At 32.4% G+C, this 22,548-nt stretch overlaps 1 protein-coding gene across 1 annotated transcript; it reads left to right on the plus strand.

Moving 5' to 3' along the window:
* The first annotated feature begins 1,732 nt into the window (after positions 1–1,732).
* Positions 1,733–2,644, plus strand: LOC124899568 (ATP-dependent DNA helicase pif1-like). Its single transcript, XM_047414478.1, has 2 exons — positions 1,733–2,333; positions 2,484–2,644. The coding sequence occupies exons 1-2, from the start codon at positions 1,733–1,735 to the stop codon at positions 2,642–2,644; spliced, it is 762 nt and encodes a 253-aa protein (XP_047270434.1).
* Positions 2,645–22,548: the final 19,904 nt, after the last annotated feature.

Genomic DNA, 22,548 nt, shown 5'->3' on the forward strand with positions numbered 1-22,548 from the left:
AAATAATTATTTTACTATTCAAATTTATGATGATACGTCTGCTTTGTATCCTAACTTCCAAATAGTCCACTATTAGATTTTAAATTTGTGTTTGAAATCATTACATATAATGTATTATATTTGATGCAGTGATTTATATTATTGAATTTCAAAAGCGAGGATTACCTCATGCACACATATTGTTGTTTCTTCATAATAAATGTCCAACTATGAGAGACATAGATTAAATAATTTCAGTAAAAATACCAAATGAATTGACTGACCCTCATTATTACAAGGCCGTGAAAAAATTCATGATACATGGATCATGTGGTATTGCAAGAAAATCATCTTCATGCATGCATAATGGTCGATGTTCAAGACACTTCCCAAAGAAGTACGTAGAAAACACCACAATCGATGAAGATGGATATTCAGCTTATAATAGAAGGGAGGATGACAGAACTATTAAAAGAGAAGGTATTCATTTGCATAATAGGTATGTGGTACCATATAATAGGTATTTATTATTAAAGTATGGGACACATATTAATGTTGAATGGTGCAATCAAGAAAAATCGATAAAGTACTTATTTAAGTACATAAACAAGGGAAATGATCGTATAACCGCAGCTTTTACACAAAGTGTGCATGATAAAGATTCAATACATATTGATGAAATTGATATATATTATGACTGTCGATATATTTATCCCTGTGAAGCTACATGGAGAATTTTTGAATTTCCTATTCACCATAGAGAACCCGCAGTAGAAAAGCTTTCTTTTCATCTACCTAATGAACAACTAATTATTTTCTCTGATAGTGATCCAATTGATATTGTTTTCAATAAACCAAGTGTAAGAGAATCACACCTCTTAAATTTGTATGGAATGAAAAATTAAAAGAGTGAAAAGAAAGAGATAATTCTACTTTTTTCTATTAGTAGAATGTTTTTTGTACCACCAGGTAGTGGAGAGTTATATTATCTTAGAATGTTACTGAATATCATTAAAGGTTCTAAGTGTTATGAAGATCTGCGCATAGTGAACAATAAAGTTCATCAATCATTTAGAGATGCATGTTATGCATTGGGTTTATTAGATGATGACAAAGAATATGTGAATGCCATAAAAGAAGCAAGTAATTGGAGAATCCCATCTTATCTAAGATAGTTATTTGTTATGATTTTGTTATCCAATTCAACGTCTCGATCAAAATTTATTTGGGAGGCAACATGAATTTTACTATCCGAAGATATCCTACATGAAGTACGACGAGTGATAGACAATCCAGGAATACAAATATATAAGTTAATATAATTTTTATAATTTACAATTGTTAATAATGTAATTAGACTTTTTTGCATGTATAATCTTTAAATTATATCTAAAATTTGAGGGCTTCAGATATTCTTTAAATTTAAAATTTTCAAAGTATAGTTGACTAAAAAAGAAGTTTCAGTGAAATTATCTTATACATATAAATTTTAAAAATCATTCTTTCATAAGAAAAATTTATTTTAGTAAATCTACAGAGAAATCATCAGTCAATTCTCTAAATATTTTAAAAGTGTTTATAATAGAAGTAACTGTAGTATTGATAGATTTCTTCATATTTTTTAGTAATTTATCACTGAATTACCTTTTTTACAGGGATTGAGCTAAGAAATGATGAAATGAAAAATCATTGTTTGCAAAAGTTGAAAATTTTATTAAAAGATAGTGCACGAAGTTTTCAGAATTTTTCAACAATGCCAAAACCAACTTATAATGCAGAACAACTTGACGTTACCAATAGACTAATCCTTGAAGAATTGCGATATAATAAATGCTCTCTGTCCGAAGAACATGAAGAACTTCTAAATAAATTGACAAAGGAGCAAAGGTCAATTTTTGACAGAATCATAACAACAGTGAAGCACAATAAGGGAGGTTTTTTATTTTTATATGATTATGGAGGAACCGAAAAGACTTTTATTTGGAGGACTTTAACTTCAGCAATAAAATCTAAAGGAGGCATTGTTTTAACAGTTGCGTCTAGCGGGATTGCATCACTTTTATTATCCGGAGGTCAAACAATTCATTCAAGATTTTCTTTCCCACTCAATACAACTGAAGATTCTACATGTAATATAAGACAGGGTAGTCCTCTTGCAAGTTTGATTGTGAAGACAAAGTTAATTATTTGGGATGAGGCACCAATGATGCATATATATTATTTTGAAGTTCTTGACAAAACTTTAAGAGATATTCTTAGATTTGAAGATGTATCTAATTTAGATCGGCCATTTGAAGGTAAAACAGTTGTTCTTGGTGGTGACTTTAGACAAATTGTACCGGTCGTTACAAAAGGTAACAAACAAGATATTATAAATGCCACTCTTAATTCTTCATATTTGTGAGCTTACTGTTATTTACTAAAGCTAACAAAGAATATGAGGTTAGAAGGTAATCATGAATCAGATTTGAATGATCGAACAGAATTTGCAGATTGAATTTTAGCGGTTGGAGATGGTATAATTGGTAATTCAGTTGATGGAATTGGAAAAGTTCCTATACCTAATGATGTTCTTATTGCTGATTGTGAAGATCCTATTTCTGCTATTGTCAACAGTACATATCCAAATTTTTATTCACATTGCAGTGATGTAACATACCTATAGAAAAGAGCAATTCTTTGTCCCACACTTGACATGGTAGAATCAATCAATAAGCATATGGTGTCACTTAATCAAAGTAAAGGAACAACTTTCTTTAGTTCAGATACAATATATATTTCAGAAGACACATTTATAGATTTGAATAAGTACATACTCCTGAATTCCTAAATATTATAAAATGCTCTAGAATATCAAATAATGCCATCACTTTAAAAGTTGGTGTACCCGTAATATTATTGAGAAATATAGATCAATCTTCAGGGCTTTGTTATGGAACAAGATTAACTATCACAAGTATTAGAAATTAGGTTATCGAGGCGAAAGTTTTATCAGGACATATGATTGGACAAAAGGTTTTCATACCAAGAATGTCACTGACTCCGTCTGATTTAAGAATACCCTTTTAAGTTTCAAAGAAGACAGTTTTCAATAGTTGTATCATTTACCATGACTATCAATAAGAGCCAAGGACAATCTTTATCTCATGTTGGGCTATATTTGAAGAAAGCAGTGTTCACACATGGCCAGCTATATGTTGCACTATCACGGGTGGCACTAAGACAAGGATTAAAAATTTTGACATATGATGATGAAGGAGAAGTTTCGAAGAAAGAAACTAATGTAGTGTTCAAAGAAGTTTATCATAATTTGAGTGTGGATTGAAGCTAATGTGGTCCAAAGGACATAACAGGGTCAATAATATCATCAATTTGTTGAGGGTTAGACTTAGCTTTTTTTGTTATCAAATATATAATAAAAGTTCTTTGTTGTTTCAGTAAGTATATAGGAGAAAGTTAGATATTATGTATGACTGTTTATCCTTTTTGATTATTCTCTTTGTACATTTTATTCCAGGATTTTAATAATTATTCTAAAGATATCACACTCAAATATGAAGGTAATTGTAATACAAAACAAAATTCTAATGATGACCTCCACACCAGTTTGCTTTAAGTGAAGCATTTCAAAAGATGCTACTGCAATGTTGAAAATTAAGACCTACCTTGATTTCCTTAAATGATGATGTTCCTTTAAGATATCTGGCTCTACACAAACTAGTGCTACTAAAGAGGACTTAAAGATATCACCTATGATATAGCAACAATAAGTAATGGACATTGTTTAATGATTCCATAAAAAAGAAGTGTATTATCTGCTCACCATAGACATAACATTGTGCAATAAATTAGCATTTAGCATAAACATTCTCAATTTTTTGAGGAGCAATATATTCACCCTTTCCACCTGTCCTCAATAAGCATTTAGAATATTCTACCTAAAAGGCAAGCAATGCACTTAAAGTTAGATGTTCTAATTTAAAAAATGGACATATTAATGTTTCGAACAATGTAACTAATTCATTGTACAATTTTATATATATTGTCACACCCCTTTTTCATACTCCAAAAGATTATGGATTAAGTTTTGAAAGGGTTTTTTGTTATTAAGTGACAAAATGAAGAATTTTTATTTCGAAAAAGGATTATTTACATTTTTTATTTAGAGTCGCCACTTGACATAAATTAGGTGTGCCAAGTCACCTTTGGAAATCCTTTTTAAAAACAGTTTGACTCTAAAACTGATCCACATAAAAAAATAATCAATCAAACAAACCAAACATACGAATCCCAAAAAATAGTGTACAGTACAATTATACAGACCCGAAACATAAAAAAAATGCGGAAATGTAAACCTACTCTATTATAAACTAATCCTAAGCTGATCATAAACCAAACTCCACCCAACATTCCGGGCCTTGATCGTGCGCCGTCTTCACGTACAAGATACTTCGGGGCATTCCCCGGTAAATAAATACAATTCCTTCGGGGCATTTCTCGAAAAATGAATACAATTTCAATTTCCTGAGATAAACTAGAAAGCATTCAACACATTCAACATTCCACGCTTTCAATCCAACAACATTCCTAAATTTGCCTTCCCGAACCTAAACTTTTGCCTATTCATTCGACATATCATGATTCTATTGCGTTCCAACAATATCCATGCTCATTCCGAATTAAACAAACAAAAATAAACCAAAATTAATCTAAATTCTCCATTTTTATCAATTTCTTAATTCCGACCTTATTTATTATCAATCTCACAACTAACCCAATTCTCAAGTATTCAATTTCAAGATAAAAATGAAGACAATGATAATCAACATGGCTCAAACAAACTCACAAACACACCATACCACCAACATTTAAACACATTCGAGATAATAATAAGAATAGTAGAGTTGAGGGATGGACCTTAATACCGCTTTTGATGAATATTATTTGACGAAATAAAGAGAACCCGCCTTCGATAATTTTGACTTAAGCCTTAGCGACGAATCTATCCAGCTCGATATTGAGAAATTGAAACCCAAAACTAAACCCAAAACCAGTAACGAATACCAAAGAACTTGAGATAAAAATTGCAACAGCATAAACCAGTCCCGTTCACGAACTAATCTTGAAATCAAAAAGATAATGAGATGGGGAGATTTAAAACGGAATTGATCGAACGATGAACTGAAAACCAATCAAAACTGAGCTTCAGTGAGTTGCGAAGGGCAAAACTAGCGAAACCAGTCAAAATCTGGCGACTATGGCGCCGAAACAGTAACCCGAAACCCAATTTTGTTTTCTCCTTGTTCTCTCTCGCGCATCACTCTCTTCTCTCTCATTTTTCTCCCTCTCCTGGTGTTATTACCGTGTGCGTGCCTCTCGTGAGCGGGAATTTGTATTGTTGTTGTTATCTCCGATGAGTGTAGATGGGGTTCTAGGATTTTTGTGTGAAAATCAGTTGGGTGTCTTCCCCTATCCGTGAATGTGTGTGTGCAAGTGTCAATGGTGGGTGTTCATTTTTCAGTAAAAAAAATGAAATTCCTGAAGATGAGTGCTCTGTGAGGATTAATGGTATTTTTTTGTGAGGTTCAGTAATGGATGAAAGGCGTGAGGATGAGTGGAAAGCATTGTGAATAATTATGTGAAAAAAGGAATTTTTGGAAATTTTTTGTGTTCTCTAATGGAATCTGTGGTGCATGTGTTTAATTGTTAAAGAGAATGAAGATGATGAGTGTTTTTTTTAGTAGGTTTCTGTGAGTAGGAAAATAGAAGATGAATGAAGAATCCTAGAAGTTCCTTGTGGCCCCTTCTTTTAGTTTGTTATTGTGAGGATAAAAATGTGAGTGGGTAGGGAGGTGGAAGCTTTTGATTGGGTAGGTTATTAGGATAAGATAAATTAGTTAGAGGTATTGTTTTTGTTTATTTTTGTATTTTTGTGGGATACAATTACATGGGGTTGGACACATGGTAAGGTGAACTAAAAATGAATAAAATTAGACTTCGGGAGGGACAAAATTAGGTGTCTACAGCATGCCCCCTTTGAATGTAAACACGAAGTGTTTTCAGATAAAGAAGTAGACAACGAGATAGAATTTTGTCCCGGCCATTATTCAAAGAGAATGAAACAAAAGGGAGGAGGGAACCGAGTCTACACTTAGGACTTCCTACCTACCCAAGTTATGAAGGAATCAATTGACACATATCTTAAAGGATTGGAAGAAGATGGACGATACCGAGTTGGAAAGTCGAGTGAGGTCCTGTCGAGGTTCCGGTCCGCGGCTCTATTATTACATCAGAAATAAAAATTACAAGTTAAAACATAAATGAAATTACAAAAAACTCTATCTATGCAGCTTCTTTTGGGACTCTTGGCTTGAGTTTCATCACCCTATTCTTCAGGCGGGCTCCTGACTTACTATTTTTCAACTTGTTGTTTGGCTTTCAATTGTTTCACCTCGTTGTTTAACTTTCCATTTATTCTCCCTGTGCTTCGGGTGGATTGTTGACTTCACATTTCATCACCCTATTCTTCAGGCAGGCTCCTGACTTGCAATTTTCTTACCCTATTCTTCAGGCGGGCTCCTGACTTGCTATTTTTCAATCTGTTAACTTTCAACTTTTCACCTTGTTGCTTTGTTTTCAACTTCTTCACCTTGTTGCTTGACTTTTTATTTCTTCACTTTGTTGTTTGACTTTCTATTTATTCACCCTGTTCTTCAGACGGACTCCTGAAATCATATCAAAACTAAAAAAAAAGAAAAATTATCCCAAACAAAGATTATTATAAAGAGAAATTCCGTTTTCCAGAAAACTAAAGTTTCAAAAACAGAAATTAAATTTTTTTTTCCAGTTTATCATCAGAAGACTTTTGGAAAAGTCACATCATACCTACTTGCATGTTGCAATGATGAATCAAGACTCTGACCAAGAAATGTATCTCTTGAGAGTAAAATTGAATAACCAAGACTAGGAAGTGCGTCTCCTAAGAATTAAAGTGAGGGATTCTAACTAGAAATTGCATATTCTAGAGATACAAGTTTAAGTTAAAAAGTGTGCCACCTGACAAATAAAACTAGCAAGGAAGTGCGTCTCCTTAGGGTTAAGTGCGATAACTCGACTAGAAAGTGCATTTTCTATGAATCAAGACTTAAGTTAGGAAGTGCATCACCTAAAAAGCAAAGTTCAAATTACCCAATCAAGGAAGTGCATCTCCTTACCAATGTTGCTTGAATGATCAAAACAAGGAAGTGCATCTCCTTACCAATTCCACTTGAATTACCAAAATAAGGAAGTGTGTCTCCTTAACAATGCTGCTTGAATTACTCAAACAAGGAATTGCGTCTCCTCACAAATGTTTCTTGAATTAACCAAACAAGGAAGTGCATCTCCTTACAAATATTTCATGAATTAACCAAACAAGGAAGTGCTTCTCCTTTGGAAGTATATCTTCTTATGATAGCGCTTTAATTACCAAAATAGGGAAGTGCGTCTCCTTACAAATATCACTTGAATTGTTCAAATAAGGAAGTGCGTCTCCTTACAAATGTTGCTTGAATTTCCTAAACAAGGAAGTGCGTCTCCTTACAAATGTTGCTTGACATACTAAACAAGGAAGTGCGTCTTCTTTGGAAGTGCGTCTCCTTATGATAGCGCTTGAATTACCAAACAAGGAAATGTGTCTCCTTTGGAATGTGTCTCCTTATGATAGCGCTTGAATTAAGGAAGTGCATCTCCTTACAAATGTTGCTCAAATTTCCCAAAACAGGAAGTGCATCTCCTTACAAATGTTGCTTGAATTGTCCAAACAAGGGAGCCCGTCTCCTTACAAATGTTGCTTGAATTACCCAAACAAGGAAGCGCGTCTCCTTATAAATACCACTTGAATTGCCCAAACAAGGAAATGAGTCTCCTTACAAATGTTGCTTGAATTACCAAAAAAGGAAGTATGTCTCCTTTAGAAGTGCGTCTCTTTATGATAGCGCTTAAATTATCAAACAAGGAAGTGTGTCTCCTTTGGAAGTGCGTCTCCTTATGATAGCGCTTGAATTACCCAGACAAGAAAGTGCATCTCCTTACAAATGTCACTTGAATTTCCCAACAAGGAAGTGCATCTCCTTATAAATATTGCTTGAATTAACTAAACAAGAAAGTGTCTCCTGCATTTGTGGAAGTGAGGCATTTCAACTTTTGATGTTTAGGCTTTGAAATCCTAGATTCGAAGGTGACATGTGTTCCTGTTTCATACAAATAAAACTTGTTAGTTTAAAAACATGGTGGCTGGTTTGTGGCTTTGGATTTCGTGGAAATCGCTCTTGCCCCAATCACATTTAATCTTGCTTTCAACCATCAGCATGTGTCACTGGCTTGCTGCATCATTGACCCGAACTCAGATTATTAAGCGTGACTCTGAAACAAATACAGTATCTCTGCTTTGTCATGTTTCTCAAATAAACCCTTTGAACCTTGGTATTTCCATGAGTTCCCAGACTTGACAAAACTTTCTGCATGCCTAGTTTTGGCTCACAATCATGTCTTTTGCATGTGCTAGCCCTTTTGTCTTGTTTTGTGCAATTGAAGAAGCTGGTAGCCAGTTTTGAAATCTTTTCTCACTTATTTTGACACGGACTTTACTCAAAGACAAGAGAAAAATGACAATGACTTTTATTTGGACAATTGACTCAAGAAAATAAAATAAAAATAAAGAGAAGAAAGAAAAGACAATGAGTGTCCCCATTTGAAACAAAGAAATGAAAAATTTATCTAAAAATGACAGTCAACTCTAATGATTATGCCATGCATTTTGGATTAAGCTACCTGATCTTTCCATCCAAACTTTCTACCAATTGTTGTTGAGTTAATGGCCTTGAAACTGAGTTGCTCTCTTAGGCCAATTGCATTCAGACCTTATTCGTCTAGTGACGCCTTAAAGGGTCTTTTTCTCAGCTCACCATTGCCTTATGGTGTCTGTGAGGGCTTTTCACCATTGAGACTCTCTTATTTTCATCTCTCTCAACTCACAGTCGTTTTATGGTTCCCGTGAGGGTTTTCACTGATAAGACTCTCTCATTTTTATCTCTCTCAACTTACCATCGCCTTATGGTGCCTGTGACGGTTTTCACCAATAAGACTCTCTCATTTTTATTTCTCTCTTGATTCCTTGTGCTGAGGAAGATAAGTAGTTCCCAAATACATCATCATATCCCTTGCATGCTTTGCCTTAACATCCTCAAAGATTGATCTGAAGGTCTTTCTTTGGTTGTAACTTGGCTTTTGGATAGGGTTGGAAAGAAAGGATGGCATGAGGCCTAAACGACACTTAAGGTGGGTTAGGACTTACAACTTTTGGAATTGACTCAAATAATGAGGATTAACTCATGCCTCAGTTTATTTTGACTGGGTAACGCTAAATTATTTATTTGGTTGGACCGAGCCCTTAGTAGGGCAGCCTATGTATCTCACCCCCGAGAGAGGAGAATCAGGTCATGTGTAGTTCTGGCAGCTTGTTCTTTCTTTTGATCGGATTTTTTTTTGCTGATTCTTTTTCTCTTTGAGACCTTTTCTAACCCTATTTTTCTTGACACTCTTCTCTTTTCTTTCTTTTTGGATATATTTTTTCTCGTTTTTTTTTGAACTTTTTCTGTCTCTATTGTTTTGCTCGACATTTTTCCTTTTAGCTTTGCTGACTATATTGATTCCAAAAGAGGGGTATGAAATAATATAGGACTGAATCTCAAATGGGGTAAACAAAGGATGACACGATGTTTGGATAGTAGAATGAAATGCCTTCGTCATATCAATCCTTGAAAAATGCAAGTACATATCATGCAATATGAAAGTGGGAGATAAAGATTATGTGTGACACTTTAACAATACTAACTTAAACTGAACTTGTGTCACTTCTTCTTCTATACTTGTCTGGCATACAACTCTACCTTTGTTATGCATCCCTTACATCAAGTAATTCATGCTTTTGTGGAGCTGATTATCTTCTTGTTTCTCTTAATATAGGGATCACACGTCCACTATTTGACCTAATTGGGACCTGCCTTTCGATCAATAACCAAGTTGTTCTTGTGATTCTTAAAATAATTGCCTTAACCTATTACCAAATGTCTCAGCATTCTATCTATTTTTTCATGTGCTCTCTTTTTCTAACTTTAACCCTCTAATTCAAAGTTCATGCTTAAACTAGATTTTAAGATCTGGCTAAAAATTTCACTAGCGTGTCATATCACTAGGGTCAACATAAAATGTACTATGTAAAGAAAATAAACAAACAACACATATTTAAAACACAAAGAAAAATGGGACACTTCATTTAGTTGAAACAAAAGATAGAAGGGTTTAAACATAAATAACAAAAGGACAAAACAAGATAGATCCCGAACTAAAACCCTGAAATAATTCGGATAGCAGAAAATAAAACAAAACAAACTACCAGACCCCTTCCTAGTAAGGAGAGGGGTGACTTCTCAATTGCTCCGCTTGACATCTTAGCCACTGGTTTGCATATCAACATGACTAGAGTTGTCCTCACTGTCAATGTTCTGTACCATGATTGATTTATCTTGAATCATCTTTTCAATTTCTCTTTTCAAAGCAGGACAATCTTCAATACTATTACCCTGAACATCAGAATGATATGTGCATCGTACACTAGGATCAAAACTTCTTGAATATGGGTCAGGAGTATACCCAAGGAGAAGAGTGATCATGTCCTGCTGTACCAATCTCTTGAATAAATTTGCATTCGACTCTCCAATCGGTGTGAAGTTATCCCTCGACTTCTGTCTCATTTCATTATTTGGCTTAAATTGAAAACCAAACCTAGAAGGTCTTCGGTATGTATGTGGAGCTGGAGGATAACTCGACAGAGTTGGCGCGCGCCAGTGTGGGTAAGATGTGGGTTGAACATATGGTTGCGCATTATACACTTGATATGGAGATCGGGGAATGAAATATAATGGATTTTGGGAAACATTCTGTGGAAATTGGCCATAAACTAGGGTTTGAGCCCGTGGGTAACGATGATATGGTTCTCTTACCCTTGCCTGTTGTCCAACTATAATGGCAAATGTATTTTCCTCATTCTTCTTTCCTCCAACACTTCTCGAACCTTTTTGAATTGCTTGAGTAGTCTCTTTCAATGTTGCAAAACTCACAATGCGATCGATCTTAATTCTATCCTATATCATCTCCCCCATTTTGAGGACCTCAATGAACGGCTTGCCTAATGCAGGTAACAAGTGTTGATAATATGTTTTGTCCTGCGCTTGAATAAACACCTCCACTATTTTGCTTTCTTTCATTGGCAGTTTTACTCTAGCAGTTTGTTCGTGCCATCTGATCGCATACTCCCTGAAACTCTCAGTATTCTTCTTTGTTATACTAGTTAGGGATTTTTCGTCAGGGATCAACTCCATATTATATTGAAATGGTTGCACAAATTCGTTAGCTAGGTCATCCCAACTAATCCATTTGTCAATGTCTTGGTCAACAAACCATTCTGAAGCTAGGCCTTGAAAGACTCTCACCGAAATATGCCATGAGTAATTCTTCCTTCCCTCCAGCGCCCCTTAGCTGGTTGCAATAGCGTCTCAAATGTGCTACAGGATCGCTATGTCCATCATACTTCTCAAACTTAGGCATTTTAAAACCAAGAGGAAGATGTAAACCAAGAAACATGCACAGATCTTTATATGAGACACTTTTGTACCCCCCAAGTCCTTGCAAGTTTTTCATAGTCAGTTCCAAACTTCTCAATTTTCTGGCTATTTCCTCTTGCTATTCTGTCATAACAGGCTTCTCAGTGTTAGGAGGAAATTCAGGCGGTTGAGGGCAATCATAAGGACCAGTCGACTTAAATGTAGGCTCGAGAGCATAATGCTGGTCACTAAAAATATTCAATGCAGGCTCTCTTGTAAAGTAGGGAGGCACAACTTGTGGATGAACATCAAAAGTAGGAGCTTCAGGTGGGGGTGGCGCCGTAAAAGCATGAACAACAGCTGGAGCCGAGTATGTGGTAGTCTTGGATTGGGGAGTGAGGAAATGAACATTGGAAGTGGTTGGATATTGTTGCCCTGGAGTCGATCCTAATGCATGTTGTGACATATCAACAAAAATAGAAAATTTTGCATGTGACATGGGAGGCAAGCTAGAAAGATATTCCAGATTATTAGTGGGAACTGGAGGAGGCGGCAACCCATTAGCCCAAGCTCAATGCATTTCTGTTATTTGCCACCTTAATTTCCGAATCTCTTCATTATCTCCTACATTCCCATTCCCCGAACTCCTTATCTGATTAGTGACCACTAACTCGGTATCCTTGTTGGCCATAACTTTCGCTGTGACTTGGAGCAATATGGAGGACCAGCCAAAATGCCACAAGCCAACCACCTTAAACTAACTGGACAAGAGATAGCAAATGCGTTAGAGTTCAATAATTTTTCAAAACCTCTTTTTTTTTCTTGAAAAAAAATCACCGAACCCTAGAAGGGCGCCTACGTATCTCACCCCCGAAAGGGGAGAATCAGGTGTACGTAGTTCGTGAAGTCTTGCCAAAATGGCCAAATTAAACTATTTTTCTTTTTTTTTTCCTCGAAACTTTAAGAAGAAAAGAAAATAACAATTTGTCAAAAGAATTGACGAAAATGTTTTTGAATTTTTCAGCTTTAACATCCCTATACAAAGTGAAATCTATGATTACCAAAGAAAATCTTTTTGGGTTTTCAGTTTTAAATTTCATATGAAAATGAAACTTGAACCTATTAAAGAAAAATCTTTGTGTAGTTTTCTTTTAAATATGTATATGAAACACCTACTCTAAATGAAGAGTGAAGAAAATCTTTTTGAATTTTTGAAATAAGATCAACCAAAAATGAAACCTACGACTATTGAGAAAAATCTTTTTTTTTCTTTGTATTTTTCTTTTCAATACACGTATGAAACACCTACTCTAAATGAAGAGTGAAAAAAAATCTTTTTAAATTTTTTCTTAAATAAGATCCCCGAACCAACAATAGGCTGCCTACGTATCTCACATCCCAAAAGAGGAGAATCAGGGGTGCGTAGTTCGTCCAGATTGGACAATTAATGATTAAATAACAGGCTAGACCCTGACTTAAGAGATACGACCAAAGACAGACGATGAACCATGTTAGTAAAATCTTTTGAGTTTTCATTTTTATACTTCACAGAAAAATGACATCAACAACTATAAAACAAAAATCTTTTTGGTATTTTCGTTATACGAAATGTAAAAAATTTCTAACATCTTTTTTTTTGCATTTTTCTTTCATAAACACATCCTATGAATCAAAAATCTTTTTGAAGTTTTTGAATTGTGAATGCATGCTAAACGAGACAAAGGAAAATCTTTTTGATGTTTTTTGAGAAAATGAGTGCGAAAGGTAAAAAAGTCCTTTTGAATTTTGGAATTGTGAAAAATAAAAGCCATAAAAAAACTCTAAAACCTATGAAACTCTTTTTTTTTCTTGTTTTTTTTTCATTACCCACACACTTTACTTCTAACACATGTTTTTCCCAAATCAGTCTGTCAAATGACCACGTTATCCTCAAAGATGTAACATTTAGCACGTAGGGATGCTTTAGAGGTGAGTATCCTACAAAGGACCAAGTGGGCCCCGCTAGGTCTCAATATGATGCACATAAGCATGACCTAAAAGCTGACCTACGTTGTGGTTCACTAACAAGGATATTCGGGGGAGCGTATGGTCGATAGTGGCTGCTTTGCTTTCCACCTACTCCATAACACCGATGGCTCCCCCCCTAAAATAAGGGTGACTCAACTAGAGGTCGTGTACAACATGTGTACTACGGACTTGTTACAGAAAGAAGGCCTGGGGTTAGACACATGATGCCAGATATAAAAGTGGTAACATATAGGATAAATACTGTACACAAAGAGCACGAAAACGCACAACAGTGATAACAATAACACAAACAATAATCACAAACAATGTTTATACACCCATAATGCTAAACAAAATCGATGCGACTCCAAAAATAAGACTGAATTTTGAAAAGTTCCCCAGCAGAGTCGCCAGAGCTATCACACCCCTTTATCATACTCCAAAAGATTATGGATTAAGTTTCGAAAGGGTTTTTTGTTATTAAGTGACAAAATGAAGAATTTTTGTTTCAAAAAAGGATTATTTACGTTTTTTATTCAGAGTCGCCACTTGACATAAATTAGGTGTGTCAAGTCACCTTTGGAAATCCTTTTTCAAAACAGTTTAACTCTAAAACTGATCCGCGAACAGAGATTCCAGCTAAGGAATTCTGTTGACCGAGGGAAAGGTATTAGGCACCCCTCGATCCCGTGGTTCGACCACGGTCGCTTGGTGAAGCATATCGGCTAATTTGACACTACGGATGTATAAACCACACAAAACACATAAAAAAATAATCAATCAAACAAACCAAACATACGAATCTCAAAAAATAGTGTACAGTCCAATTATACAAAACCGAAACATACAAAAAATACAGAAATGTAAACCTACTCTATTCTAAGCTAATCCTAAGCCGGTCATAAACCAAACTCCACCCGACATTTCGGGCCTTAATCGTGCGCCGTCTTCGCGTACAAGATACTTCGGGGCATTCCCCGGTGAATAAATACAATTTCTTCGGGGCATTCCCCGGTAAATGAATACAATTTCAATTTCCTGAGATAAACTAGAAAGCATTCAACACATTCAACATTCCACACATTCAATCCAACATCATTCCTAAATTTGCCTTCCCGAACCTAAACTTTTGCTTATTCATTTGACATATCATGATTCTATTGCGTTCCAACAATATCCATGCTCATTTCGAATTAAACAAACAAAAATAAACCAAAATTAATCTAAATTCTCCATTTTTATCAATTTCTTAATTCCACCCTTATTTATTATCAATCTCAAAACTAACCCAATTCTCAAGTATTCAATTTCGAGATAAAAATCAAGACAATGATAATCAACATGGCTCAAACAAACTCACAAACACACCATACCACCAACATTTAAACACATTCGAGATAATAATAAGAATAGTAGAGTTGAGGGATGGACCTTAATACCGCTTTTGATGAATATTATTTGACGAAATAAAGAGAACCCGCCTTCGATAATTTTGACTTAAGCCTTAGCGACGAATCTATCCAGCTCGATATTGAGAAATTGAAACCCAAAACTAAACCCAAAACCAGTAACGAATACCAAAGAACTTGAGATAAAAATTGCAACAGCACAAACCTGTCCCGTTCACGAACTAATCTTGAAATCAAAAAGATAATGAGATGGGGAGATTTAAAACGGAATTGATCGAACGATGAACTGAAAACCAATCAAAACTGAGCTTCAGTGAGTTGCGAAGGGCAAAACTAGCGAAACCAGTCAAAATCTGGCGACTATGGCACCGAAATAGTAACCCGAAACCCGATTTTGTTTTCTCCTTGTTCTCTCTCGCGCATCACTCTCTTCTCTCTCATTTTTCTCCCTCTCCTGGTGTTATTACTGTGTGTGTGCCTCTCGTGAGCGGGAATTTGTATTGTTGTTGTTATCTTCGGTGAGTGTAGATGGGGGTCTAGGATTTTTGCGTGAAAATCAGCTGGGTGTCTTCCCCTATCCGTGAATGTGTGTGTGCAAGTGTCAATGGTGGGTGCTCATTTTTCAGTAAAAAAAATGGAATTCCTAAAGATGAGTGCTCTGTGAGGATTATTGGTGTTTTTTTGTGAGGTTCAGTAATGGATGAGAGGCATGAGGATGAGTGGAAAGCATTGTGAATAATTATGTGAAAAAAGGAATTTTTGGAAATTTTTTGTGTTCTCTAATGGAATCTGTGGTGCATGTGTTTAATTGTTAAAGAGAATGAAGATGATGAGTGTTTTTTTTGAGTGGGTTTCTGTGAGTAGGAAAATAGAAGATGAATGAAGAATCCTAGAAGTTCCTTGTGGCCCCTTCTTTTAGTTTGTTATTGTGAGGATAAAAATGTGAGTGGGTAGGGAGGTGGAAGCTTTTGATTGGGTAGGTTGTTAGGATAAGATAAATTAGTTAGAGGTATTGTTTTTGTTTATTTTTGTATTTTTGTGAAATATAATTACATGGGGTTGGACACATGGAAAGGTGAACTAAAAATGAATAAAATTAGACTTCGGAAGGGACAAAATTAGGTGTCTACATATATCGGTGGGGTAGGAACAAGTTGTTTTATATCTCAAATTAAAATATCTATTATTGTCTCTCCTAATCATGGAAATAGATTTTACCTTTCAATAATCTTCAAGTTGCCTGCAGGTGAGAATAATGCAATATCAGCAGTAATCATCCAACAGACATCATCAATTACCTCCTTCCTGGTAACTACTGCATCAGGCAAATCATCTTGGATAAACTCATAGTAATGAGAAAAAAAAATTAAATATCAATAAGCAAAAGGTATGTACGTCTGCGCACTTCCTCAGTGTAATATCCTTAAAAAATAATAGGAAATCTACCACAAATCTTTCCACAAGGATGAGGCTTATCTTCTGATATGTAACTCAATTCAAGAACATCCACAAGCTTTATCACAGAAATTAGCAGTGTCATAGAAAATTTAAACTCAATAATAGTTTTCTTTAGCAATCTTTAGGTTTACTGCAGGGCTGCAAATGTCATAAAGGAGCAGAAACCACACAAAAGAAAAGTTGAAATACACTTTCTCAAATTCAACATGGAAATGTGCAGTTCATATACCTTCTCATTTGCACCACGATAGGATGATTTTGTAAGCTTAAGAAAAATAGAAATTGTCCACTAGGTAGTATGTCTATATTCGCGCTCAATCTCATTTGTTTTGCCCTGTATCATATAAACCCAAATATTAATATATGTTGTTGTAAAATCAAAACGAATAAGCACTTTGATTTGAATCACATAGCACAATCATCAAAAATGGGAATACGGCGGCAATAATATCATACATAGAATAGTCCCATAAAATGGAGTCTCGAGAAGGTAGAATGTATGCAATCTTTATCCCTATCTCAGAGGTTGTGAGTTTTTTTTCGGTAGAAACTTGGCTCAAGGAAAACAGTCCTAAGCAGTTTCGACAAAAGTATAGGGAGTACAAAAAACACTAGATAAGTATGCAAAGCAGCTGATATTAACAGAAAAGAAACTACAACAAAATAGTACAAAATTTAGGTAAAAGAAACAAGAGATAGTAACAGAATCCGAAGGACCTGAAACAAAAATGTTACATTAACAAATCTCGAATAAATCTCGAGATTTATTACAAAAATCGTGTCTAACAGCACAATAAATGATACTATGAATTGTGATTCAAAACAATGTATAAAATCAGTATATAATTGATATATAAATATAAAATATAATTACTACAGTTTTGTTCGAGATTAACAACACAATACTAAAAAGATTTGTAGGTCAATTCTACTGTTTTCAGTAGATACAAAACCACATGCAAAAATTAAATCAACATGGATGCTTACCAATCTAATTGAAACACTGAAAGTCATAAGAATACCAACAAAGCAAACCCCAATTAATAGCACATTAGACCATTTTAGACATAAATTACATAATATCTACCATAGATTCATCAATACATCAATAAAAAAGTATAACACATGCCTGAAGAATCAATATACACACCAAATTTTGATATCTTAACCATGCTTTTTCAGCTTATAATGATCATTTTCTGTTGCATCAAGCTCAGATCTCATTTGTATGTTCAAATCGAAAAATGAAAACAAATAATAAGGAAGAAAAGAGCTTATTCGATATTGCTAAGACCACAATAACGAGACATAATACATAGATCAAAAATCCATCATTTGCCTGATATCTAACAATAAACTATTTCCAATTAGTCGACCAACCTATAAATAATAAAAACTTAGATAACATCAACTAATAATTACTCTCACAAAATCTGGGGTTAGTGAATAACAACTTTTATTGAAAATTTAATTGTAAATATAGCAAAAATAACAAAATGCACAGACCCATTTCGATTTCATAATAAAAAAGTATAGTTGATCTTAGTTTTTGACCTTCAAAATTAAAATATTATCAAGTTGAGATTGAAGACAAAAATGGGGTTTTAATACAATCAGCAAATCTGATTAAGGATGGTACATAAAAAATTCATAAAATGTAGTTAAAGCACCAAATGAGCAAAATTGAAAGAGGATGCATGACTCTATATATTTAAAGAAGAAGAAAATTTTTCTTTAAAAATGGTATAGAAATAAATATGAACAAGAATCTGTCATTTTTTTTATCGACATTAAAGAAAACAAAAGATGGAGGTTATAGAATAGTGACTTTTCAGACAAATAAAACTAATAGCAAATGTTTCCTATTCTAGATACATCAAGATATTTTTATTTTGTTAAAACATGAACTATTATTTAATGGGTTGGATCATTATTATGAATTAACTTGGGCTGATATTTTATGGGCTGGATGTTTTTTATTAGTTTGGAGCATAATTTTATTTAATAAATTCAATTAATTAAGAAAATATAAAATAAATTTGTATTTAATTTATTACTTAATATTAATGTTAGTATATTGCTTGAAACTACATGCGCCTATACATTTGCATCAGTCGATTTATTTTGATATTACGAATTTTTGTTAAGTTTAATTTTTAAAAATTTTTAATATGTTAAATCAATAATTATATTAATAAATTATTTATCTATTAATTAATCCTTAAAAATTTAGTTGAAATTTAATTAATAATATAATATTAATTTATCTAAAATATCGAATTATAGTTTAACCAAAAATCATAGATGATGAATTTTAATTTCAGATATCTAAAAACATGAAAAGATTGATAATAAATTGAATATTTTTGTAAAAATATATAGACATTAAGATAAACATATACTAATAAGTATATGTGTTAGAATAAAATGAACATTAACATTTTTATGATTACAATTTCTTGATAGTTTCATTTATTGTACTCTCCTACATACACCCTTTTAAAAAAAATATGCTATTTATGGTATTATAATTTTATTCATTTAAATATTAAAAATAAAAACTTTATTTAGTTAATTCATAGAAATATATTATTAATTTAAATTAATATAAAGGAAAACTTTAGACTTAAATATATCATCAACTTTTAAAAATAAGTCATTTATTTTATACATTTTGAACTTTTATTTTTAAGAAACAACGTTCTGAAAGTTTTATAACTAATATGTACATGATCCGCGCATCGCGTGGTTAAATGTACTAGTAAATATTTAATACATTCTTTTTTTTGGTTAAAATATTTACAACATTCAATTGAATACAAAATGATAATTTCGACTCAAAATAATTCAATTGAATTTTATTTCAAAAATGAAAGTATAAATTTAAAATCATAACATAATCTTATGAATATATAAAGTACCATAACAGTCAAAAGATGGATTCATGGTTCATATTAATGGATTCAACTTTTAAAAGTCTTAAAATTGTATTCATTGTACTGGTAGATTATAAATGCAAATCTAATGTTTTCTGTTATCTTACTTTTATATATATAATATACTTCATGTCAAAAATTATGAGTTAAGATGAACGCATGACTGAAATAGTATATTTTCCCTGATAACAACATCAAACTAATTATTGTTTCACATCAAAAATAATTATACTAAAGGAGAATTAAAAAAAAAAAAAACATGTTCTCCTCTATGTTTCATCATTATATTAAATTTTATTAAAAAATAAATATGTATCCAACTTTAAGTTAAATTACCTATTTTTTATCATTCGTAATATATATATATATATAAATCTATCGCTCATTTTTTATTCTTTCTTTTTTTTTCTTGATTCTTTTCCGACCAAGATGAATAAATCTTATTCATGAATTAACAAAAATGTGAACTTTTGTTTGCCTTTGTCATTCTTTATTCATACATGACTGTATTATTTGTGAAAACGAATTTTGTATGTTATTTATAATTGTTTTTTATCAGAGATTTTCATTTCTATACATAACTATTTCCATTTTTACATATAGAAAATTTAAAAAAGAAATTTCTATTCCTCAAATTTTAGCATATTTAATTCTCTCCCTTAATCAATATACATACACACACACACACATACACACACACACACACACACACATATATATATATATAAAGGAGGATTAGAGGCATGCTGATGTGGCATGCTTCTATAACCAGCATTGCCAATTATCTTTTTTCTCCTTTTTTTGATATTTTTTTTCTTTATTAATGTCCACAAAACTACAAAAATAAATAAATAAAATACACCTTAAATTATATATTAAAGAAAAACTGAAAGTATTAAATACATGGTCAATTAAACACTGCATTAAAGCTAATGTATGTAAATGAAAGGCCAAAGTTATCATTTTCCAAAATAGTTTGTTTTGCATATAAAATGGGTTAGATATTTGTAACCACCAACATTGGATTCTTTAGCTTTGCTTCTATATAAAAAAAGAGACCATCTCATAGAAATGCTCTTCACTTTCAACATATTGAAAACAACATTTGGTTTACAGCCTTTACCTCACATATTCTCAATTCGTTTTTTGCCTTCTTCAACCTTCCCCTCTTTACTCAACCCTTAAGAAGATTTGTGTACAAGAACAAGTCATGTAAATAAATATTTCTCTTTAAGAAATTGTTTTTTTTTTTTGAGAATATATTGCAATATAATTTCTTCAATACGAAGATACTTTGTTGAAAATATGTTGCACTATAATTTTTTCAACGAGATGATACATTTGAGAATATATGCACTATAATTCCTCCAACGAGATGATGCATATTGGAATATGTTGCACTATAATTTCTTCAATGAGGAGATACATATTGAAAAAAAAAATTTAATTGAGAAATTTATAGGAAGAGTCATCAAAGTGTCAAGGGACAAGAAGAAATATATGGAGAAAGTATCAATCGATTTATGGAATTCATTTCAAATCATTTGGAGATTAAGGAAAAATACTATTCAACGAGATGATGCATATTGGAATATGTTGCACTATAATTTCTCCAATGAAAAAATATGTAATGAAAAAAAATCAATTTTGATTGAGATATTTATAGGAAGAGTCATCAAAGTGTCAAGGGACAAGAAGAAATTATATGGAAAAAGTATCAATCTATTTATGAAATTCATTTCAAATCATTTGGAGAATAAGAAAAAATATTATTTTTTGATAATATTTTATATTGAAAGGGATATTTATGGGATTCATTTCAAATCATTTGGAGAATAAGAAAAAATATTATTTTGTGATAATATTTTCTATTGAAGGGGAGAATTTAGCATAAGGGAAGGAAACTAAAGAAAAAGGAAAAAAAGTCAATAAAATAATAAATTTAGGGTTGAAGGAGCCTAAATTGGTGATACTTCTTTCTTCAATTAATTCATTTCTTCTTTTATTATTTTAAAAATATTTTTTGTATCATTTTTCCTTATGTATTTTTAGTTAAAGTTAATGTCCTCTATATTAATATTGATAAAAATAACAAGGCTATGAAAAGAAGAATGTGATGTCTCTGTTAAGTTAGCATTGAAATCTATTTTTTAAATTAAAGTTTAGACCTTTTTTCACCTTAAAATATCAAATACAATTAAATAAATACCCATGTTAATTTTCTCTCTTAATTTTTTTTAATTATTAGAATTATCAGTGTGAATGAAGAGTTTGCTTATTCTTGAAGACCAAATGTGTCAATTCATATATTTTTCCTATTTTTTTAAATTTATATGATATATTAGAAAATCTAAAAATTATTTGTTTATTGCATTATTCTAATTATTTTTCAGTTTAGAAAGTTCAAAATTATTTTCATTAGTTTAGTGATTTAATAATCATTTATTATGTAATAAAATAATATTATAGAGAAATCAATATATATAGACTAAGCATAAGTTAGATGAACTTTTTTTGACAAGAATTTCTCTTTCTTTCTTTCATTTGATTATTGTGTAATTCATTATTTGATTTATTGTTTACAGTTAAAAAAAAGGTAATAAAAATTTATAAAGATAAAATGAATAGTCACACGTATCAAGGAATTGGTATGCAATCTTAAGAAACATTCATCATAGTCGGTATAATTTTTTTAATTGAATATTTTGAATAAAATACACCTGATTGAACAATACTTATTTGTCTTAAAGTCCTAATAAAAGAGATGATTAATCATCTTATTTTTTTTCAATAAGAACTTCCTTATTGATGGGTCCTAATTCCCTATAACTTCAGGACCAACTTCTACCTTCGTTCAAATTGTAGAAGAAAATGAGCTTCCACTTCAAGTACATCCATGGCTATACAACTATTGATCACAAGGTAAACTTTGTCACACTTTACTGTAGATATTCTTAGATAATTCTATGTGGCATGTCTTAGAGGCCTCCAAAACTATGTATCTTTTTTGTGATTTTTTTGGCCATTTTTAAATTTTAAAAGATTAAAAATTCAACTTAATATTATACACAACATTAAAGATAGTCATATTAAATAACTTTTATCATCAATGCTATT

This window comes from Capsicum annuum, chromosome 6, assembly GCF_002878395.1.
Source record: "Capsicum annuum cultivar UCD-10X-F1 chromosome 6, UCD10Xv1.1, whole genome shotgun sequence".
Taxonomy (NCBI): Eukaryota; Viridiplantae; Streptophyta; class Magnoliopsida; order Solanales; family Solanaceae; genus Capsicum; species Capsicum annuum.